The 16,564-nt window shown below is 46.2% G+C and overlaps 4 protein-coding genes across 4 annotated transcripts; 2 read left to right on the forward strand and 2 right to left on the reverse strand.

Annotated features, from left to right (window-relative positions):
• Window positions 1–2,586: 2,586 nt before the first annotated feature.
• On the forward strand, window positions 2,587–3,486 carry AOL_s00083g381 (uncharacterized protein; the record flags this gene model as incomplete). The annotated part of the gene is made up of 3 exons (XM_011125560.1): window positions 2,587–2,933; window positions 3,011–3,240; window positions 3,311–3,486. 3 exons carry the CDS (start codon window positions 2,587–2,589, stop codon window positions 3,484–3,486), a joined length of 753 nt encoding a protein of 250 aa, XP_011123862.1.
• Window positions 3,487–4,685: 1,199 nt separating this feature from the next.
• AOL_s00083g382 (uncharacterized protein) lies at window positions 4,686–8,025 on the forward strand (the record flags this gene model as incomplete). Its single annotated transcript, XM_011125561.1, has 4 exons — window positions 4,686–5,200; window positions 5,269–5,740; window positions 5,814–7,620; window positions 7,703–8,025. 4 exons carry the CDS (start codon window positions 4,686–4,688, stop codon window positions 8,023–8,025), a joined length of 3,117 nt encoding a protein of 1,038 aa, XP_011123863.1.
• Window positions 8,026–8,519: 494 nt separating this feature from the next.
• AOL_s00083g383 (uncharacterized protein) lies at window positions 8,520–10,794 on the reverse strand (the record flags this gene model as incomplete). The annotated part of the gene is made up of 5 exons (XM_011125562.1): window positions 8,520–8,694; window positions 8,790–9,837; window positions 9,903–10,190; window positions 10,253–10,289; window positions 10,360–10,794. The coding sequence occupies 5 exons, from the start codon at window positions 10,792–10,794 to the stop codon at window positions 8,520–8,522; spliced, it is 1,983 nt and encodes a 660-aa protein (XP_011123864.1).
• A 962-nt stretch (window positions 10,795–11,756) lies between these two features.
• AOL_s00083g384 (uncharacterized protein) lies at window positions 11,757–15,957 on the reverse strand (the record flags this gene model as incomplete). Its single annotated transcript, XM_011125563.1, has 9 exons — window positions 11,757–12,040; window positions 12,103–12,490; window positions 12,544–13,158; window positions 13,214–13,842; window positions 13,911–14,097; window positions 14,151–14,587; window positions 14,639–14,649; window positions 14,709–15,111; window positions 15,165–15,957. 9 exons carry the CDS (start codon window positions 15,955–15,957, stop codon window positions 11,757–11,759), a joined length of 3,747 nt encoding a protein of 1,248 aa, XP_011123865.1.
• Between the last annotated feature and the right edge of the window lie 607 nt (window positions 15,958–16,564).

The raw sequence follows: 16,564 nt of genomic DNA on the forward strand, positions 1-16,564 counted from the left end.
AATAACTCGTCGTTCGAGGTTCAAACGGCAAGCTTTGCCGACTCTCTCTTTTTTTTTACACGAATCGTCGAATTTGAGATTCTTGGCCATCGCCACCCGTTTTCTTGGAACGAAAGTAGGCTAAGACCATGCCGGGAGTTCATCATTCTCTTGTAATTGGCGCGCAGAGACGGGCGAAGGCGACAAGGAAAGCACCCGTTTTTCCGTCTCACCCTGTATAAATATATATTAAAGATATCTCTTTTTAGAAGTGCATGATGCATAGACTGCTTAGTTATTGAATGCGAAAAAAATATTATCAGAAAAACACTTGCGGTGCCAATGATTCAAGTTTCGAACAAGGTTCTGGTTGGCTTGGGTAGAGCTCGAAAGCGAGCTGGGGGATTTATGGATTTGGAAGAATATATGTATATATTCGCTGTCGATATCAGGTAATATATATATATACATTGTAGGATTTATATATCTTCATGAGGGATAAAGTACTTGGGTATGCAATTAACATCTGATAGTCTTCGGCTTACACGCCTCAGCCATTCGGGACTTGGGTTTTGATATTTCAAACTCTTTGGCGACCGCTTTTAATCGTAAGACTACCTTATAGCCATATATTCAGTTTCGCTACCAATATTGCCAATGGGTCTCCGAGTCATGTGTTTTTGTAAAAAAGATTTTGGGCTGGTTGGCTCGCTACCTAAGCTAAGTTATAACTGCCGGTGTCCAGAAGCACGCTCATATTGGTTACACAAATGTTGAGTATTAATATGTCAGTGTAAGTACCTACTAAGGTATATATGTACGGTGAACAATGACAGCTGCAAGGCGGGGCCTGCGAAAATACGGGTGTAACCCTGGGGCGGTTGCTATTTAGTACGCCGCCAATGCGATGCTTAAGATTCCCAATCCCGAAGTAAAATCGTCCGATTGATCAATGTTCTGAATTGGCGATGCATTGGCGCATGCGCTGTTTGAGCCCTAGTTATGACAAGAAGTATAAGTATATTGCATCGCATTATGTCTAGAAGCTCAAGGCGAGCATGGACATCAAATCTGCAAAACGCAAAGAAATACTCAGGAACCCCAATACAAGTTTATAACATACGGAATTTTGAAGGATAGACTCTGGAACCCGCCGAATTGGTATCACACATCAGTGCTGAGTACGAAATTTGAGCTGGTCTGGTTTACACATCTGCAACCGATGGATGATTCGAATATTGGACCCACGGGCTGGAATGCTCTCTAAAACCTGGCCAGGCAATCACTCATATTTCCGCGGATAGCGGACATTGGAATATTGAAATATCGATCGGAGTTAAGATTTAAAGTGATCAATTAATAACCAAATTTATAGACATGTATCCGCACAGCTATGCAGGGTAGGTATGTGATATACATCTTGCATAGTTGGTGATAGCGAGAATGCAATGTGATATCGATGGGTTCTGTATGGGTTGAGCAAGATATTTTAGTGGTTCGTGGTATGGTCTGGAAGTTGCTCTTAGTCCTCACATAGGCCGCGGCCGGGTCCGGCTCCTACATGTGCAGATGTTTTCACTGCTCTTTCTTTCTCCCTCCGGTCTCCCTCTCTTTTTTTCCCCCTCTCTCCCCAAACTCTTGAGTGTTTCTCCATTGCATTGGGCGGTCGGTGCCGATGTATGCTTCTAGTTGCGCAATTGCCTTGCGCAATATGCACAATAGATTCGCCCGGGAAGATTCGGGTATATGGTCTAAATTCGAGGCAGAGATAAGCGAGTACCGGATGAATCGTGCAGGAACCGTACCCAAGCGAAGGAAACTAATGAAGCAAGTGGTAACATGCATGTGGAACGGAAGCTAACCCCATCTCTGAGTTCGAAGTAGAAACTTGACAGCATATATCATCGATTGTAAAAATAAAAAAAATAAAATAAAAAGAGGCTACAGACCATTGTCGAAAGGTCTTTTTAGGCAGATAGTAGGATAGTATTAGACAGATCTAGACCTAGACCTAGCCAAAGCTAAACCTGATTGAATAGAAATTGGGAATGGAAAGGATAGGCTGAAGCCCGATGCTTTTCCGAGGCCAGAACTTTAGTACCTAGAAAACTAGAAGATGTCTACATTTTGTAATTATGAGGGATATTTCACTCATATGCAAGCCCGTGCATGCAGTGTCGCAATCGGGCTGGCGGACTATAGCTAGCCTCGAGACCAGGCGCAGATGAGGGCAGGGGACTATAGCTGGAAAATGATGCGACGTGCAAGTCGACATTTTCGTGTTACAGTACCCCTCGCAGACCCCTCTTCGATTGTAGACGTGGTTCATCTTGTAACACCACTTGCATATCTATATCCCCATTGTAAAGATGTGGCAGTTTCCTGGGTCCGGAAATTTATTTAAGTCAGGGTAAAATCCCTTTCATTCTGATCTATAGACCTAGCATCTCGCGAGATACCAGTATATTCTGATATTGGAAACCAATAACCACAGAAACCAAACCTTGATTGGCTGTCGAACTATAGTGTACCTTATTAGGTCATTACGGTCGAGTTGCTTTCGATTTCTCTCGCAAGCCTGCTTTATTGATTCATTGATAACTTACAATGTCTCTTACCGGCAAGGTCGCTCTTATCACCGGGGGAGTTAAGAACCTCGGTGCAGATATCGCCAGGGCTCTTGCCCCTCTTGGCGCCAGTTTGGCTCTTCACTACAACTCGGACAGGTCGAAGCAAGATGCTGAAAGCCTCGAGAAGGAGTTCAAGGATAAATTTCCCGGTACCAAGGTCAAATCCTACCAGGGCAATCTAACTACTGAAGCAGCCGTCGAAAAGCTCTTCACCGATGTTAAATCGGACTTCGGAAAGATCGATATAGTGATTAATACTGTGGGAAAGGTGCTCAAGAAGGACATCACCAGCATCACCGAGGCCGAGTATGATGAGATGTTTGCGTAAGTCAAATCTGATCTGGGGTAATAATAAACAAAATATTCTATACACTGCTAATAGATAGTATCAAAAATTTCAGGGTCAACTCCAAATGCGCATTTTTCGTCCTAAAGTCGAGCGCAAAGCATGTTGAGGATGGAGGCAGGGTTGTCACTATTGTCACAGCCCTTCTTGCTGCCTTCACGGGATACTACAGCTCCTATGCTGGATCGAAAGCTCCTGTCGAACACTTCACTCGTGCTGTTTCCAAGGAACTCCAACCAAGACTTATCAGTGTCAATGCAGTTGCTCCTGGACCTATGGATACTCGTGAGTCTTAACCATCGATCGTATTTACAAAGATAATCGCGGGGTACCAAGCTGATTTGACATCTTGCAGCTTTCTTCTACCCACAAGAGTCTCCTGAGGCTGTTGCCTACCATAAGAGCCAGGGTCTGGGTGGTCGTCTGACTGGCACCCAGGATATCGCTCCTCTAGTCAAATTCCTTGTCACTGAGGGCGGGTGGATTACTGGCCAGACAATCTTTGCCAATGGAGGATACACTACTCGATGAGTCAATAATATCGATAATTTAGTGATCATGTATTTACTTGGGCCGCAATGCGATGTCGATGAGCAATGACAGCTAGCAATAATTATAACCCCACACTATTAATGAAAGTACAATAAATCGAGTTTTGTTTGAAGAAGTACAATAAATCGATTCTTGTTTGAAGCTTGAAGGATGAAGAAGGTCCATCCCTTTAAATAAATGTGATGTAGTAATACTAGACTAGATATAAGCAAAAACATCCGAAGCCCGCCTTTGTAGAAAAGTACAATTATCCGAGTATCTACGGCACCTTCGATGCAATGTCGATTGAGTCACCCCGTGATATGTTCGCAGATTTTGTGTTGTTGTAACGTTGTATTTCGCAAAGGGCGATACCAGCAGGTCGCAGATAGCATGTGGCCTAGGTGTATAGTCATATTGGTATCTGATAAAATTGTAATTCGTTTCGCTGCCGTGTGATTTTCAACTTTAAGGACTCTTATTGTAATTAGCTGGACGAGGCCATATACCGAATGGCTCAATATCAATTAGAACCTTGACAGCCGACAGAGTCTAGTTGATTGCAATTGATTCAATTCAAATCCGAGAACAACAGACAATTCAGCAACAAGTTTAAGTCAATCAATCGTAAAACTTATTAAATTACTAGAAACCTAGGCGGCGCCTGAAAACAGGCTCATCAATCTATCCGTGCTTGAACGCGTACTCTATATGCTGAATTGCCTGCGAATCAACCTTACCCCCATGGCCAGAAAAGGAACGGGGTCTGTGTGTTGACTCACTAAATTACCACACCCAACACCATAGCGCCGGGTTCTTGTTCCTTTCCCCCAAAACCTCCCCGAATAGACAACTTAGCGCCTCTTCTTCGGTTTGGACGTTTCAAGACCGCTTTGAATAGAGAAAGGGCTCTCTTTCTCAATCCGATCCCTTTTCGTAAATGACTACTCATTGTGAGCATTGACTCACTCTAATCAATGACCCTTAGAAATGCATTTAAGCCCCTCGTTTCTAAGACTTTCAATTCTCGAAGTTTCGAATACATTCAAACAATATCGCAGTCGAGATATTGATTGTACCACCTGCTTGCTACTAGATCCGCCTCGCTAGTTTTTAGCTCCCATCTTCTAAATTAATTACTTTACCAAAAATAAAAATAAGTTTCCTCCGGGCCTTTTTCCCCACAAAATTACCCCAGGATGTCTTCATCCGGTTCAACCTCCAAGGCCGCCGCGGCCAAGGAACAGTATGACCTGTGCTTTATCACCGATGCCACGGGGTCCATGGCAACCTATCTAGCCGCTCTGCAGCATTCTCTCCCGCAAATATTGGCTCTTAGTAACCTAACATCTGCGTTTACTTCGATTTCCATTATCGCCTACCGTGATTATGATAACGATAACCTTCGGTTCAATCGTCAGATCGAGTTTAGTGGCTGGCATCACGTGGGCATGCCGCATACGAATGCGAAGAATAAAGTCGATCTCATCAAGTTTGCGAAGAATATTGAAATCTGCGGTGGTGCGGATTATCCAGAGGCATCGAAGAGTGCTGTTTGGACGTTGATCAAGAATCTTAATCCGGGGAGACGGACTTTGTGTTTTTGGTATACGGATGCGCCACCACATTCTGAAGTTAGTCGATCATGGGGTGGGCAGCGGCAGAAGGAGTTGGCGGCGTTGAAGAAACATCCAATCGGTATGGAGTGTACTGAGTAAGTTTCTTGCTATTGAAAGTATATTGAAGCAGTGGTTCGAAAATTAACGAATGGGGTTTGTGTAGTTGGATTTCTTGCTGTCGCCTTATGGCAAAGCACAAAGTCCAAGTCATGAGCGTCCTCGATGGATCCCTCGGCGTCCATGCATCTTGGTATGTCATCCTAAGCGCAGCTACCAACGGTGTAGCTGTTGCCTTGGATAAAGTCGAAGCGCATAGCATTTCACTGGTGTCAATGGACCTATTAATGGCATGGCTCAAGCAAACCCCTCGATCTACAACCGAGACGGGAGTCATGGCTCTGAGCTGGCCATCGTCTTTGGCAAAAAAGTTCAAGGCAGTTAAGGACGAAACCCCAAAGAACAGCGGTGGTTTCTTGCCAAAGTTCGATAACGATAAAGTGCTAGTGCATTCTCTCACGAAGCAGCAATATGATGTCAATAGGGATGTGCATCATCGACGAGAAGCTGTTCAGGACTTTGCATTGCACTTTGCGCAAGACCCGGAATACCAGGCTCTTGTATATGAAACGTTGGAGGTACGTATGCGTATATCGGACCCAAAATATAATTAACTGAGGTCTCTTTCAAAAACTAACGGTGTTGTTATAGACCATAATCGAGTTTGATGTCTCAACTATTTCATTGAACCCTGTATTTGGAGAACTATGGCGAGTCATGTGTGCTGAAAGAAACTCCCCTCCTCGTGATAAAGTCGTTAATGCCTTCGCAGTTGCCGTAGGCAACATGGCTGATGGACCTATCAAGAACAACATGAAAGTTTGGCTTGAGGAAAGTTACAACCAAACTAAAGAAATCGAGCGAATCATCGCTTCTGTCCCCGCGGAAGATGTTTACCCAGCCGTTTGCATCGATCCTACGGAAGCAGGGGTCGGAGCAGCCCATTGGAGCCGAGGTGAACTCCTTGAGATAGCCCGCTCTTGTCATCACACTGTCCTCAAGAGATTAGGTAAAGTATTAACGAAGTTGGTTTTTATTCCTTCAAAGGAGGAATGCCCAGAACATTTGCGAGACGATAAGATCGTTGAGAAGATTCCATTTGTTCTGGCCAATAAGGAGCATAAGCGACAGTTTTGGAAGATTCTGTTGCACCTTGTTCTTCCAGGCACCTACCTCTCTGCTCGAGCAGGAGCCTTATTAGCAGCATTATGCACGAAAATCGGTGTTCAAATCCCAGGTCTTCAAGAAGCGGCTAGGGAAACATTAGTTGCCTTCCGTGGAAAATGGGCAGATATCGAAGTCGGAGAGAACTGGAGTTTAGAATGTATGCGCCTCTTAGTCCATTGCGACGAAAAAGATCGCAAGAACGGTAAAGACGGCATTCTTACCGATTTTGAGGTATCGTTGTTCAAAACCCTCAATGGATACAAATTGGCCGAACTCAACCTCGACACCGAGTTAGTTGCTCGCATCCCTTTCACTCCAGAGAAGACAACAGGGTACGTCGGCCCACTCGTCAAGTGCCGCAAATGCAAGCACGACCGCAGCGTAACCATCATGTCGAAGGATGGAATCTGTGGTCTCTGTACCGTGCCCTCCAAAGACTGGAAGAATCCTAAGGAGCGAGAAGATGCGATTGCGATCCGTGCTGAGACCGAACAAGGTGAAAAGACTCCCAGACACTGGGTTGAATGTGGAAGCTCTGAATGCCGCTGCGCATATGTTGTCTATGACATTGACAAGCTCAATGTCAAGCCAAAGTGCCACTACTGCCGTTACCCAGCCGCGGGTAAAGCGCCATTCGTCTCCTGCAAAACCTGTACCAACAGAGTCATTTGGCCAGAAGAATACCGTACCGAAGCGGCCAAGGACTTCCAATGTGTTTTCTGCGAAGAAGGTCGTCCAACTATCGTCGACCGCCCAACTACTGCCCGCGAACTTAACAAGGAAAATACAGCCGCTTGGATCATTGGTCAGAAAGGCTTAACCATCGGGTTCACAGGGAGATCGATTTATGCTACAGTCAAGACTCACACAGCAGAAGTCCTTTACGACAATATCTCCATCTTCCCACAGACGACTGATCTCTCCCTTACCATCCGCAAGAAGCCAATTCAGAACGTAAACGAGTTGCTCGAACAGTATCAGAAATGGATTTCATCTAACACGATCGAGTACAAGACTTGCAACCTATGTTTTGACTCTTCATTCAAACCCCAAGATCTTCACGAAGCTTGCGGAAGACGTGGGTGTCATAATAAGATCTGTACAGATTGTATCAAGAGTTGGTATGGGATGAATGAGCCTGGTAAGGTGGTAAATTTGAATTCGTTGCATTGTCCGTTCTGTAGACGAGAGCCCGCGGCGAAGATTCTGAGGGGGTACGGATTAAACGTTGCCACATTAGCGGGGGTACAAGAGGCTGTCAAGAAAAGAGGAAAGTGGATTTTCGGATGGTGTAAGTTCTCAAGATTTCCTAAAAGCGTCTACAACGCAGTGTCTGTTGCATTTTCCTCTCACTAACAATGCATGTTATCAAGGCGTCGATTGCGACACAGCGAAGATTTGGATGGCGCGAGTCTGCGCACAAGGTGGCCAGCCTGCTGAGCTCAACGGATTCGTGTGTGAAGAATGCGAAGAAGAGAAGCGGAAGCCAGGAGAAAGGGATATGAAGCATTGTCCGAAATGCAGTGTTCTGACTGAGAAGATGGCTGGTTGTAACCATATAACTTGTCCATGTGGGCAGCATTGGTGTTATGTCTGTGGCAAAGCATCGCTAGCTGGTTTGATCTATGACCACTTGCGACGAGAACATGGTGGGCTTTTCTTTGCGGATAATAACGACGATGACGACGACTATTAATGATTGAAGGAAAAGAGGGTAATAGTTTGGACTGTTTTGGGTGCGCTGTACGGGCAAGCAATTGCTTGTTTAACTTTATTTTTATTGCTTTCTACCTACTTTTAGTTGAATTGATTTGTCAAGCGGGTTTAGGAGATTTTTTAAAAAAAATCGAGAAGAATCAAGTAGTTATTTCTATTGTTTCCATCTCCATCAGAATAATAAAGAAACAGGCGAATGTCGGAGTCCATTCCGATTCTATGCAGAATCCATATCGATTGGCAGGGAGAAGAGCAAACCTCCATAAAAATTTAAGATGTTTTTTCCTAGAGCTATCGAAGTAATTGAAATCTGGGGGACAAACCCAGATGAAGCAGAGTATGTACCATAGCTATAGTAGAATAAAACCAAGAAACAAAACCTTAACCCACCACATAGAAAGAAGGTACGAACATTCCTTCTGTAAGAGAACGATCGCTCAAAGAAATAGTAAACGGTTAAACGTCACGGTTAGTTTATTTTGCCATTCTATCAAGGGGCTTATCGGCGGTATCAGGGACCCAAAAAGCACGCAAAGTCGGAATCCTAGATGGGTCATCGCTCGGATTAATGCTGGGACCAAGTTCTCCTTCAACACGCTCCTTATAAAATCCCTCAGGGTGCTGAAGGCCATGGAGGGCAGTTCGAACCCTATTGATGCTATTAGTATGATTTCAACTTAGGACTACGATCACTAAGTGATTAGGGTGTCCTCGGATGGTAGGGGGAAATGCCTAGAAACTCACAAAATAGCCCATCCAATGCTTCTCAAACCAATGAGACCTTCAACCCCCCTTTCTTTGCTGTTGCCCATTGCAGCCGTAATGATATCCACCTTATCACAAATCGGTTCTTTGAATTGATACCTATCAGGGTCTTCAACACGAAGCTTGTCAACAGCGACGACAATAAGGTCGCGAAGCTTTCTGGTAGTCCAAAAGTCCTTTCGGAAACCATCAACATAGACCATTCTTGTAACATTTTCCGTCATCATCTTGCGAAAAGTTGTGTAGCTTATGACATTTGGCTTTTCCCTAGGATCTTGGATGACTTGGATGCGATTCGGACAGTCTTTAATGTATATTCCGTGGTTTTTCTGAGCGAATTCAAGAAATGCATTGGCATGATGAAGATGGACGAACGTGATGCGAACATGCTTGAAGGTATCATCAGGGCCCCCTTTGGTAGTACTGATGCGGTAAAGAGGACCACCGGCGAGATTGTCAAGAACATCCCCGATACTGATAGCCTTGGGGATATTTTGGAGCCTCAAAACAGGAACCCTTTCACTCGTATATGATGCGCGATCGCAAAGTTGTGCCTCCTCATAAAGCGTGCCTTGGATGCCTGGGAAATTACCACTATGAAAAAAGTCGGGTGGCAGAGTCGTAAGCCTGGCTGTGTACATAGATTGACCTCTGCTTGAGGCTCTACTAGCAGCGGCTGGGCCGGGCCCTTTGACAGGAGCCGCGTTGATGTGAAGTCCCGAAGCGACTGGCTGCTGAGGAGCAGGATTCATGTTACCCACAGGGGTAGCGCTTTGGAGAGTTTGCTTCATAACATCTGCAAGTTTCTGGAACGGTGCCATAGCAGGGTCTCCAATTGGTTGTTGAAGGGGCATTGGGGCCGGCTCTTGGGCAACAGCAATAGGCTTAATTGGAACAACTGTCTGGTGGCTTGGGGTTCCGTGGGGATGTTGGATCTTGCCCTCAGATTGGTCTGTATAGACAGCCTCGACCGCTGCATCATCAAAAGCGAAAGGGTCAGGGGCACCGGGAGAGACAATGGTCGATGCTGGAGAACGGCGTTAGAGCTATTATAATGGGCCTTAATTGAAATTCATGTTATTATGTACTTACCTAGCCTTGGACCACTTTGCTGGTCCGTAGGTTTGTTGGTCTCTTGTTCTTTTTTGATGATAGCCTCATCTTCACCTTCATCATCATCATCGGCATGGAAATCGAAAAGGTTAGCAACGTCACTCGCTGTCGGTAGTTGAGGAGTCGGAGCTTCCTCCGCAGGAGTTGGTGCGACAGAACTGCGTTCGCTTCTAGCAACTACGGGTGTGGGAACGTCCTCATCTTCTACTTTCGTATCCGTCCCACTTGCCGGGATTCCTTCATCCAGAGGCTGGACATTAGAAACCACTATGAGACTCCGTTAGCGTGATAGGCACCAATCTTTGAGTTAGCAGTACTTTCTGACGTACCTTCGTCGCCGTGAGTTATGTTAAGATTCTCGATTTTCTATGGAAGAGGGGAATTAGCTTTGTAGTTCACACTAGATCAGTATTCCCAATGACATTAGATCACTCACTCGCAGGACACTTTCGAGCTGGGTAAGACTCTCTTGGACAAGCTTGTTCTGCCCAACAACCTTTTCAAGGTTGGTTTGAGCACCTTTGGCCAGGCTGGTGATTTCGCCAAGTTGCATTTGAAGTTTCTCAGCTTCAGCGGTCTTCGTCCCAACTTCTTCCTCTAGGGCGTGAACTCGGTCACAGAAGTTTTTAATGATGCCTTCTTGCATCTTTTTAGTTTGTACGCGAGTTAATGGCTTTGAAATCTTGACTTTGGCTTCGTCGTGCATCTGAGGCAATCGAGACTGTACCGGCGTAGGGCTTCGAGATTGAAACGCGTAGTGGCTGGGAACAGTGAGGAAGGTATTGTTAGCTATGGGCTTGATGGGAGAAGGAGATTGTGTGATGATCTTTGGAATTTGGGCTTCTGGTTTCTTGAATGAAGACCTCTCCATCTTGCAAACAGATGAGTGGTATAACCACAGCTTACTAATATAGGAATTTGTCCCAAGCGAAAACTGCAAAACGAAGAGGGAGAGAGAGAGAGAGCTCAACAAGAACTGGACAATATCATTGGTCATATGGCAGGACAAAAGGCCATATGACGAAGATGGTAGTTACAATGATTATGGTGATGGTGGTAGCAACAAAGAAGCCGCAGACTTCATATTGATGCGAGGAGAGATGGGCGGGGGGAAGGGATGAGTGGAGGTAAAACTCTGGGGGTTCCAGTACTCACAATTTTTGAGACAATAGAATAGCAAAAAATAGGGGCTGGAAGCTGCCGGGAGCTTCTTGAACTTGCAGGATTGTTATGTATTCTTGTGAATGAAGTCTGTGAAGTTGAGGTTGGTGGTGTTGAATGGCACATCCCCTTCCTCTGAACGTGTGGTGGACCAAAAAAACAAGGCACCATGCACCAACTGGCCCAAAGCCTCACTAAAACCCGTATTTTTTCTACATACTAGCTAGGCCACTTTATTGTTTTATGGCCCCATTAATAGGTACCTAGGTAATAACTACCAAATATGCGTGTGCCTATCTACCTACTTAAGTACTTAGATACCGAGATACTCTAGTAGAAGTCTGTCTTCGCAAAGCACAATTGTGTTGCCTTTGTTGGAAGATACCGGTATATGATTGGCTGTTGGCCAAGCTGTCGATAAGTGTCGGGATTGACTGGATTTGATTGGATTGGATTGACTGTTATCTCAGGACCTTCCTATCTGGCTTTTGGGCTATTGCATCATGTAGCACTGGTTTCCCTCATGGGAATATATTTCATTCAGTTCTCTTTTAGATACATGTATAAATGACATTCAGGTAAGACGCAATTCAGACGCTGCAAAAACCGCCGGCCACAGGTGTACTTTTCACGCTTGACGATAGACTATCCCAAATCCAAATGGCTAGGCGCTTAAGTATAAAGCTCCTCAGTAAAAGCATTGTATCCAGCAGCCTCCTTAGCAAAATCAACATTTTGCATGAATTTAAGCGGCATTTCGACCAAGCTACCTCGAACCTTCGCGAGCTCCTCCTTGACTTGCCTGGCCCCCTCGGCGCCCTCTGCGAAATTTGACTTGACGACATGACCGCTGAGGTACAATGGTGGCTCTGGCTTCTCCTTAGTGCCTCGAGGCGCAAAGTACTTGCCATAGTGCTGAGTGTATTGCTCCCAGTTGACAACATCGTCGCATGGCACTTTGAAAACCGTTAGCTCAATCCTCTAGGCTTGAAATAAGGACAAGGGGGAGGAAACATACCAGCGTGGAAAACTTTAGTGAATACTTGGGTGTTCGTGGAAGCAATACCATTCCAATGATTCCAGAATGAGTCGCCGAGAGGATCCATAACCAACTTGTCCTCGGTAGAGTCGAAATCGTAGACATTAGGCGCGGGAACGGGGAGTGAATTTTGGTCGACTTCATCGGCCGCCTGGGCGGGAACGAGACCAAGATGCTTGCGGAAGATGTAACGCCGAAGAGTACCCGCAAAATGAGAGGCGGTGTATTGTTGTCCATTCATCAGAGATTGCAGAGGGGTTTGGTCTTCGATGATAATGGCGATTTCGGAATCATGATCACCGAGCTGCGAGCGGTCGTTGATGTTGGCGGAGCCACAAATTGCGATCCTGTCATCAGCGATAAGAAGCTAAAGCTTCGTCAGTAAACCATTTGTATAGAATTCTAGGGCAGATATCCTACCTTCGAGTGGATGTAAAGTTCTTCGGAAACGAAGGCATCGATCTCCTTATCTGGGTCACCAGCCCATGGGGCATCTCGAACATCCCCACCACCTAACATTGAGCATTGAGCCACACTGTCCCAGACAGAGGCACTGGCACCCTTGACTCGGCCCCATTCATCGAGTGCTTCACTATGTGCTTCGGCAGTCTGCCACCCAGCGCCGATCTTGTCTTCCAAGGCTTGTTGTGCAACCTCATACTCAAATTTTGTCTGTGCTTCCGCTGTCTCAAGCTCTCGAGAAATATTGATACGATCATAGTTGCGCAAGTTGTAGAATCGAATATAGTCCGATGGGTTAACACCCTCTGCGTATAGCTTTTCGTAGATAGATCTGCCTTTTCCATCCGGTCCTTTATCACCTCTGACAATAGAGTCGTATTGGTATTCCATAATCACACGTGTCCCCAAAGCACCATCATCCTTAAGGTCACCTGCAAAAGCTGGAACAGAAGGCATGACGACGATTACTCGGAATTTCTGGCGTTCGCGGTGAGCCCTAACGATTCTGTTGACAAGGGCCTCTCCAATTCTGTTCTTGACGACTCGACCTCCATCAGTGGCGGTAATGAAGAACTAGAGCAAGCCTGGTTAGTATTATGCATAATTTACTCCTACCGATGTTACTAACCTGGTTTTCAATGTAAACGAAGTGGTGGGCGTGGTTAATGACTTGGACGTATGCATTTTGAATCGAATGCTCTGTCTTCATATTGTGGCTCCAAGGGCTGATACTTCGGACAATTTGACAGTTGATCGGGTGAGCGCTGTGGTGAGGAGGAGGATGCTGCTGTTGCTGCTGCTGCTGATACTGCTGCTGCTGGTAGTATCCACCGTGGTGACCAGCCCTTGATTGTTCCTCTTCTCCATAACGTTCTTGCTTTCTGCGTCCTTTCTTTCTTGAGTCGTCATCGGAATCCGACCATGCGAGGTCCGCATCATAATCCTCCCTGCCGCCTCTGCGTTGACGCCTGCTCCCGCGACGTCCTGAGCTTTCTTCACGTCGTTCTTCTTCTTCGTAACCACCACCGCTCTGGAAGCCAATAATGCCCTTCATACCGCTCTTTATTTTACTTGCCGCATGAGTAATACCACCGTGCCCAAAGCCGCCATGCGAATGAACGGGGACCTCGATCGGATGATACTTAGTGTCTTTTAGCCCGTACTTAGATTCGAGGATGAAGTTCCAACGTTGCATAAAGTGGGTTTTCAAGTCGTCAACTGTCGGGCCACTCAAGCAAAGGGCAACATCGGACCAGCCTAGGAATATAAATTAATACATCTAGCTCACACCCCCTTTTTTTAAAAAAAAGAAAGTAACTACTTACCCATTCTGCTGCTTTCTGTCCTCTTGAGCTTATTCTGCGTCCATTGGTCTACGGTGTGGAAGTCCATCACACGAGCATTGTTGTAATCCTGACCTAGGAAGACGGTTTCTTTGATATCGGTTGGGTGAACGTCAGAAATAGGATGATGCGGAAGATCCCATCTACCCCAGCAGAGATCGAGGCCACCCTTTACACTCATTAGCTTCTCGTTTGACATACGAGGGGGCTTCCCGGGCTCACCATGAAGGCAATTCCTTCGCCAGGAATAACACCATCAATCAGACAGAGTTTCTCGTGATGGGCCCAGTAGAGAACGATCTGGTCGGTGTTTGTGAAGCTAGTAAGTGTATTCAAAAGGTTTCCCTTAATCAACTTTGACAAAACAACTTTCCCATCAGGAGTATGGTCTGGGTGTCTAAAAACTTGGATATTTGGATGTTGTTCTTCCAAGAAATGCTTCGTATGTGCCGAGCTCAAGGTCAAGGCTTGAGTAACTTCCTTGTAGACAATTATGTTGACGATAACTCCTCTTTCTGCAGCCGCTTTAAGCATTCGGTCGAGACGGTACTCTTCGTGTTTAGCTGCGGGACGTCTAAGGTGCAACTCCGGGGAAAGCCACCAGTCGAGAATCCAAATGCTGTGGCGAGCATTCTTGATTGCTTCGGCAACAGCCCAGCCTTGAAAGTCTTAGTATATCTAGCGATAGAGCCATCGGATAATATACTTACAGTAATCCTTTCTATAAACAAAAAAATTAGCGAGAGCTATTAGAAAAGGTTATAAGTGGTGACGACTTACCCGTCAACAAACCATTTAATCGAATTTCCAGGGTAAACCCCTGCGAAACTTTCGAATCTATTGGAACTATGGAAGTGATCTGGATCCGTACAAACACCCCCCTCGTGCATGCCTGAATGCACTTGGATTTTACCCGTATTTGTTACTTCACGGATAGCATTGTGCAAACCGGTTCTGAAGCTTCTAAACACCGATTGCTTCTCTGTTTCAGGAGCAGCTGTCGGTCTCCAGCTCACTTCAGGAGCAAATGACTGTGTAGGCGTATGGGAATAGTCGAACTGGGGCTCGGCTTCGGGTGGAGGACCAGATGGTTCGGCGCGAGGTTGGTAGTTATGAGTAGAAGGGTTTCGTGGGGTTTCACCTGGCGCACCTGTTGGAGGGGGGTATCCTCCAGCTGGGTACTCTAGATCACATTCGTTAGAATGCACTCGAACAAATATTATGGGAAACCCTTACCGTTGGAAGAAGCGCCGCCTCCGTAATAGCCCTGGGCTGAGCTGTTAGGGTCCTCGCCGTACTCGACGGGATATGGGGGCTGTGGAGCCGCATAGCCAGCTTGACCATAGTTTGGATCATGATATTCACCCCCCGTAGCACCGTATTGTTCAGCTGGTGGTCCATAATGGGTAGTCGGTTGAGGTGAAGTATGCTGGTAGTAACCGCTTCCTTCATGCTGTTGATACGATTGTCCTTCATGCTGTCCGCCATATGACTGTCCCTCATGATACTGGCCGCTATACGATTGGTGTTCAGCAGAGTAGCCTTGGGAGTGTCCTGAATATTCCTGGTGAGCTTGGTCGTATTCTCCGGTTGGAGCGGCTGGAGCGGCTGGAGCCTGATATCCTCCTGCTCCATATTGCGATTGAGCGTAACTATCGGCAGGATAGTTTCCATGTTGATATTCCCCGCCTTGTTGATATTCACCGCCATATCCAGAACGTTGCTCCTGTGGGCTTTCGGGGTATGGCGCACTTCCGGCGACACCATAACCAGAAGGGGCTTGATAATCGAAGCCTCCTGGTACTGTGTAGCCGGACTCAGGTTTATCCTGCGCGGCTCGAGTGGAATACTCCTCTCCCTTTTCCTCTTTGCGCTTCCGATGTCTTCGGGCCCTTCGTTCCTCCTTTGTTTCTCCTTCATATTTATCATCGTCACGACTTCTAGAACGGTCTTTGGACTTGCGCCTTCGACGTTCGCCGTCATCTCCGCCGCTCTGACGGGAACGAGAACGGGACCTGGATCTTCCCATTTTCGCGAAAGTTTCACACCAAGGGTACACTGGGCTAGAAAGAGCTCGAACTATAGCCGCAAAGTATTAGAATTAGAATTCTAGGCCGAATATGCATAGATAACGGTCGAACCGGGATGACAATGTCATGCACAAACCTTGTTTTCGATGTATACACTACAGATAATGAATGCCGGATGATGTTTGTGGTTGTGAGGAGCTGCTAGCTGTAGCGCTGTTGTGGGATGTACTGATGTAATCGGTGGCTGGTGTTACTGTTTGGATTCTGTAACAGGTAACGTACCCCGCTGTCATCAGATGTATCGCTCCACCAAAACTTGTGAGTATTCTACAAAGTACACCACGAAAATACGGATAGTATTAACGCCAATTGCAATCAACAGCGACTCCTCATTGCTACTATAATTATGACAGCTGTGACAGGGCTGCCGGAGACAGTAGCAGACAGTTGACAGTGGAATCGTCCAAGGCCGGAACTCATCTTGGCGACGATGTACTGTGCGGGGGCAGTTTATCGCCATCCAGCCCTTTCTGGCTTAGTCTTCGCTGCTTCAGCTGAGGGCAGCTGTCCAATAGGAGTAAGCCTCGGCTGTCGGTCCCAATGAGC

The sequence above is a fragment of the Orbilia oligospora genome (genome assembly GCF_000225545.1).
Source record: "Orbilia oligospora ATCC 24927 unplaced genomic scaffold scaffold00083, whole genome shotgun sequence".
NCBI lineage: Eukaryota > Fungi > Ascomycota > Orbiliomycetes > Orbiliales > Orbiliaceae > Orbilia > Orbilia oligospora.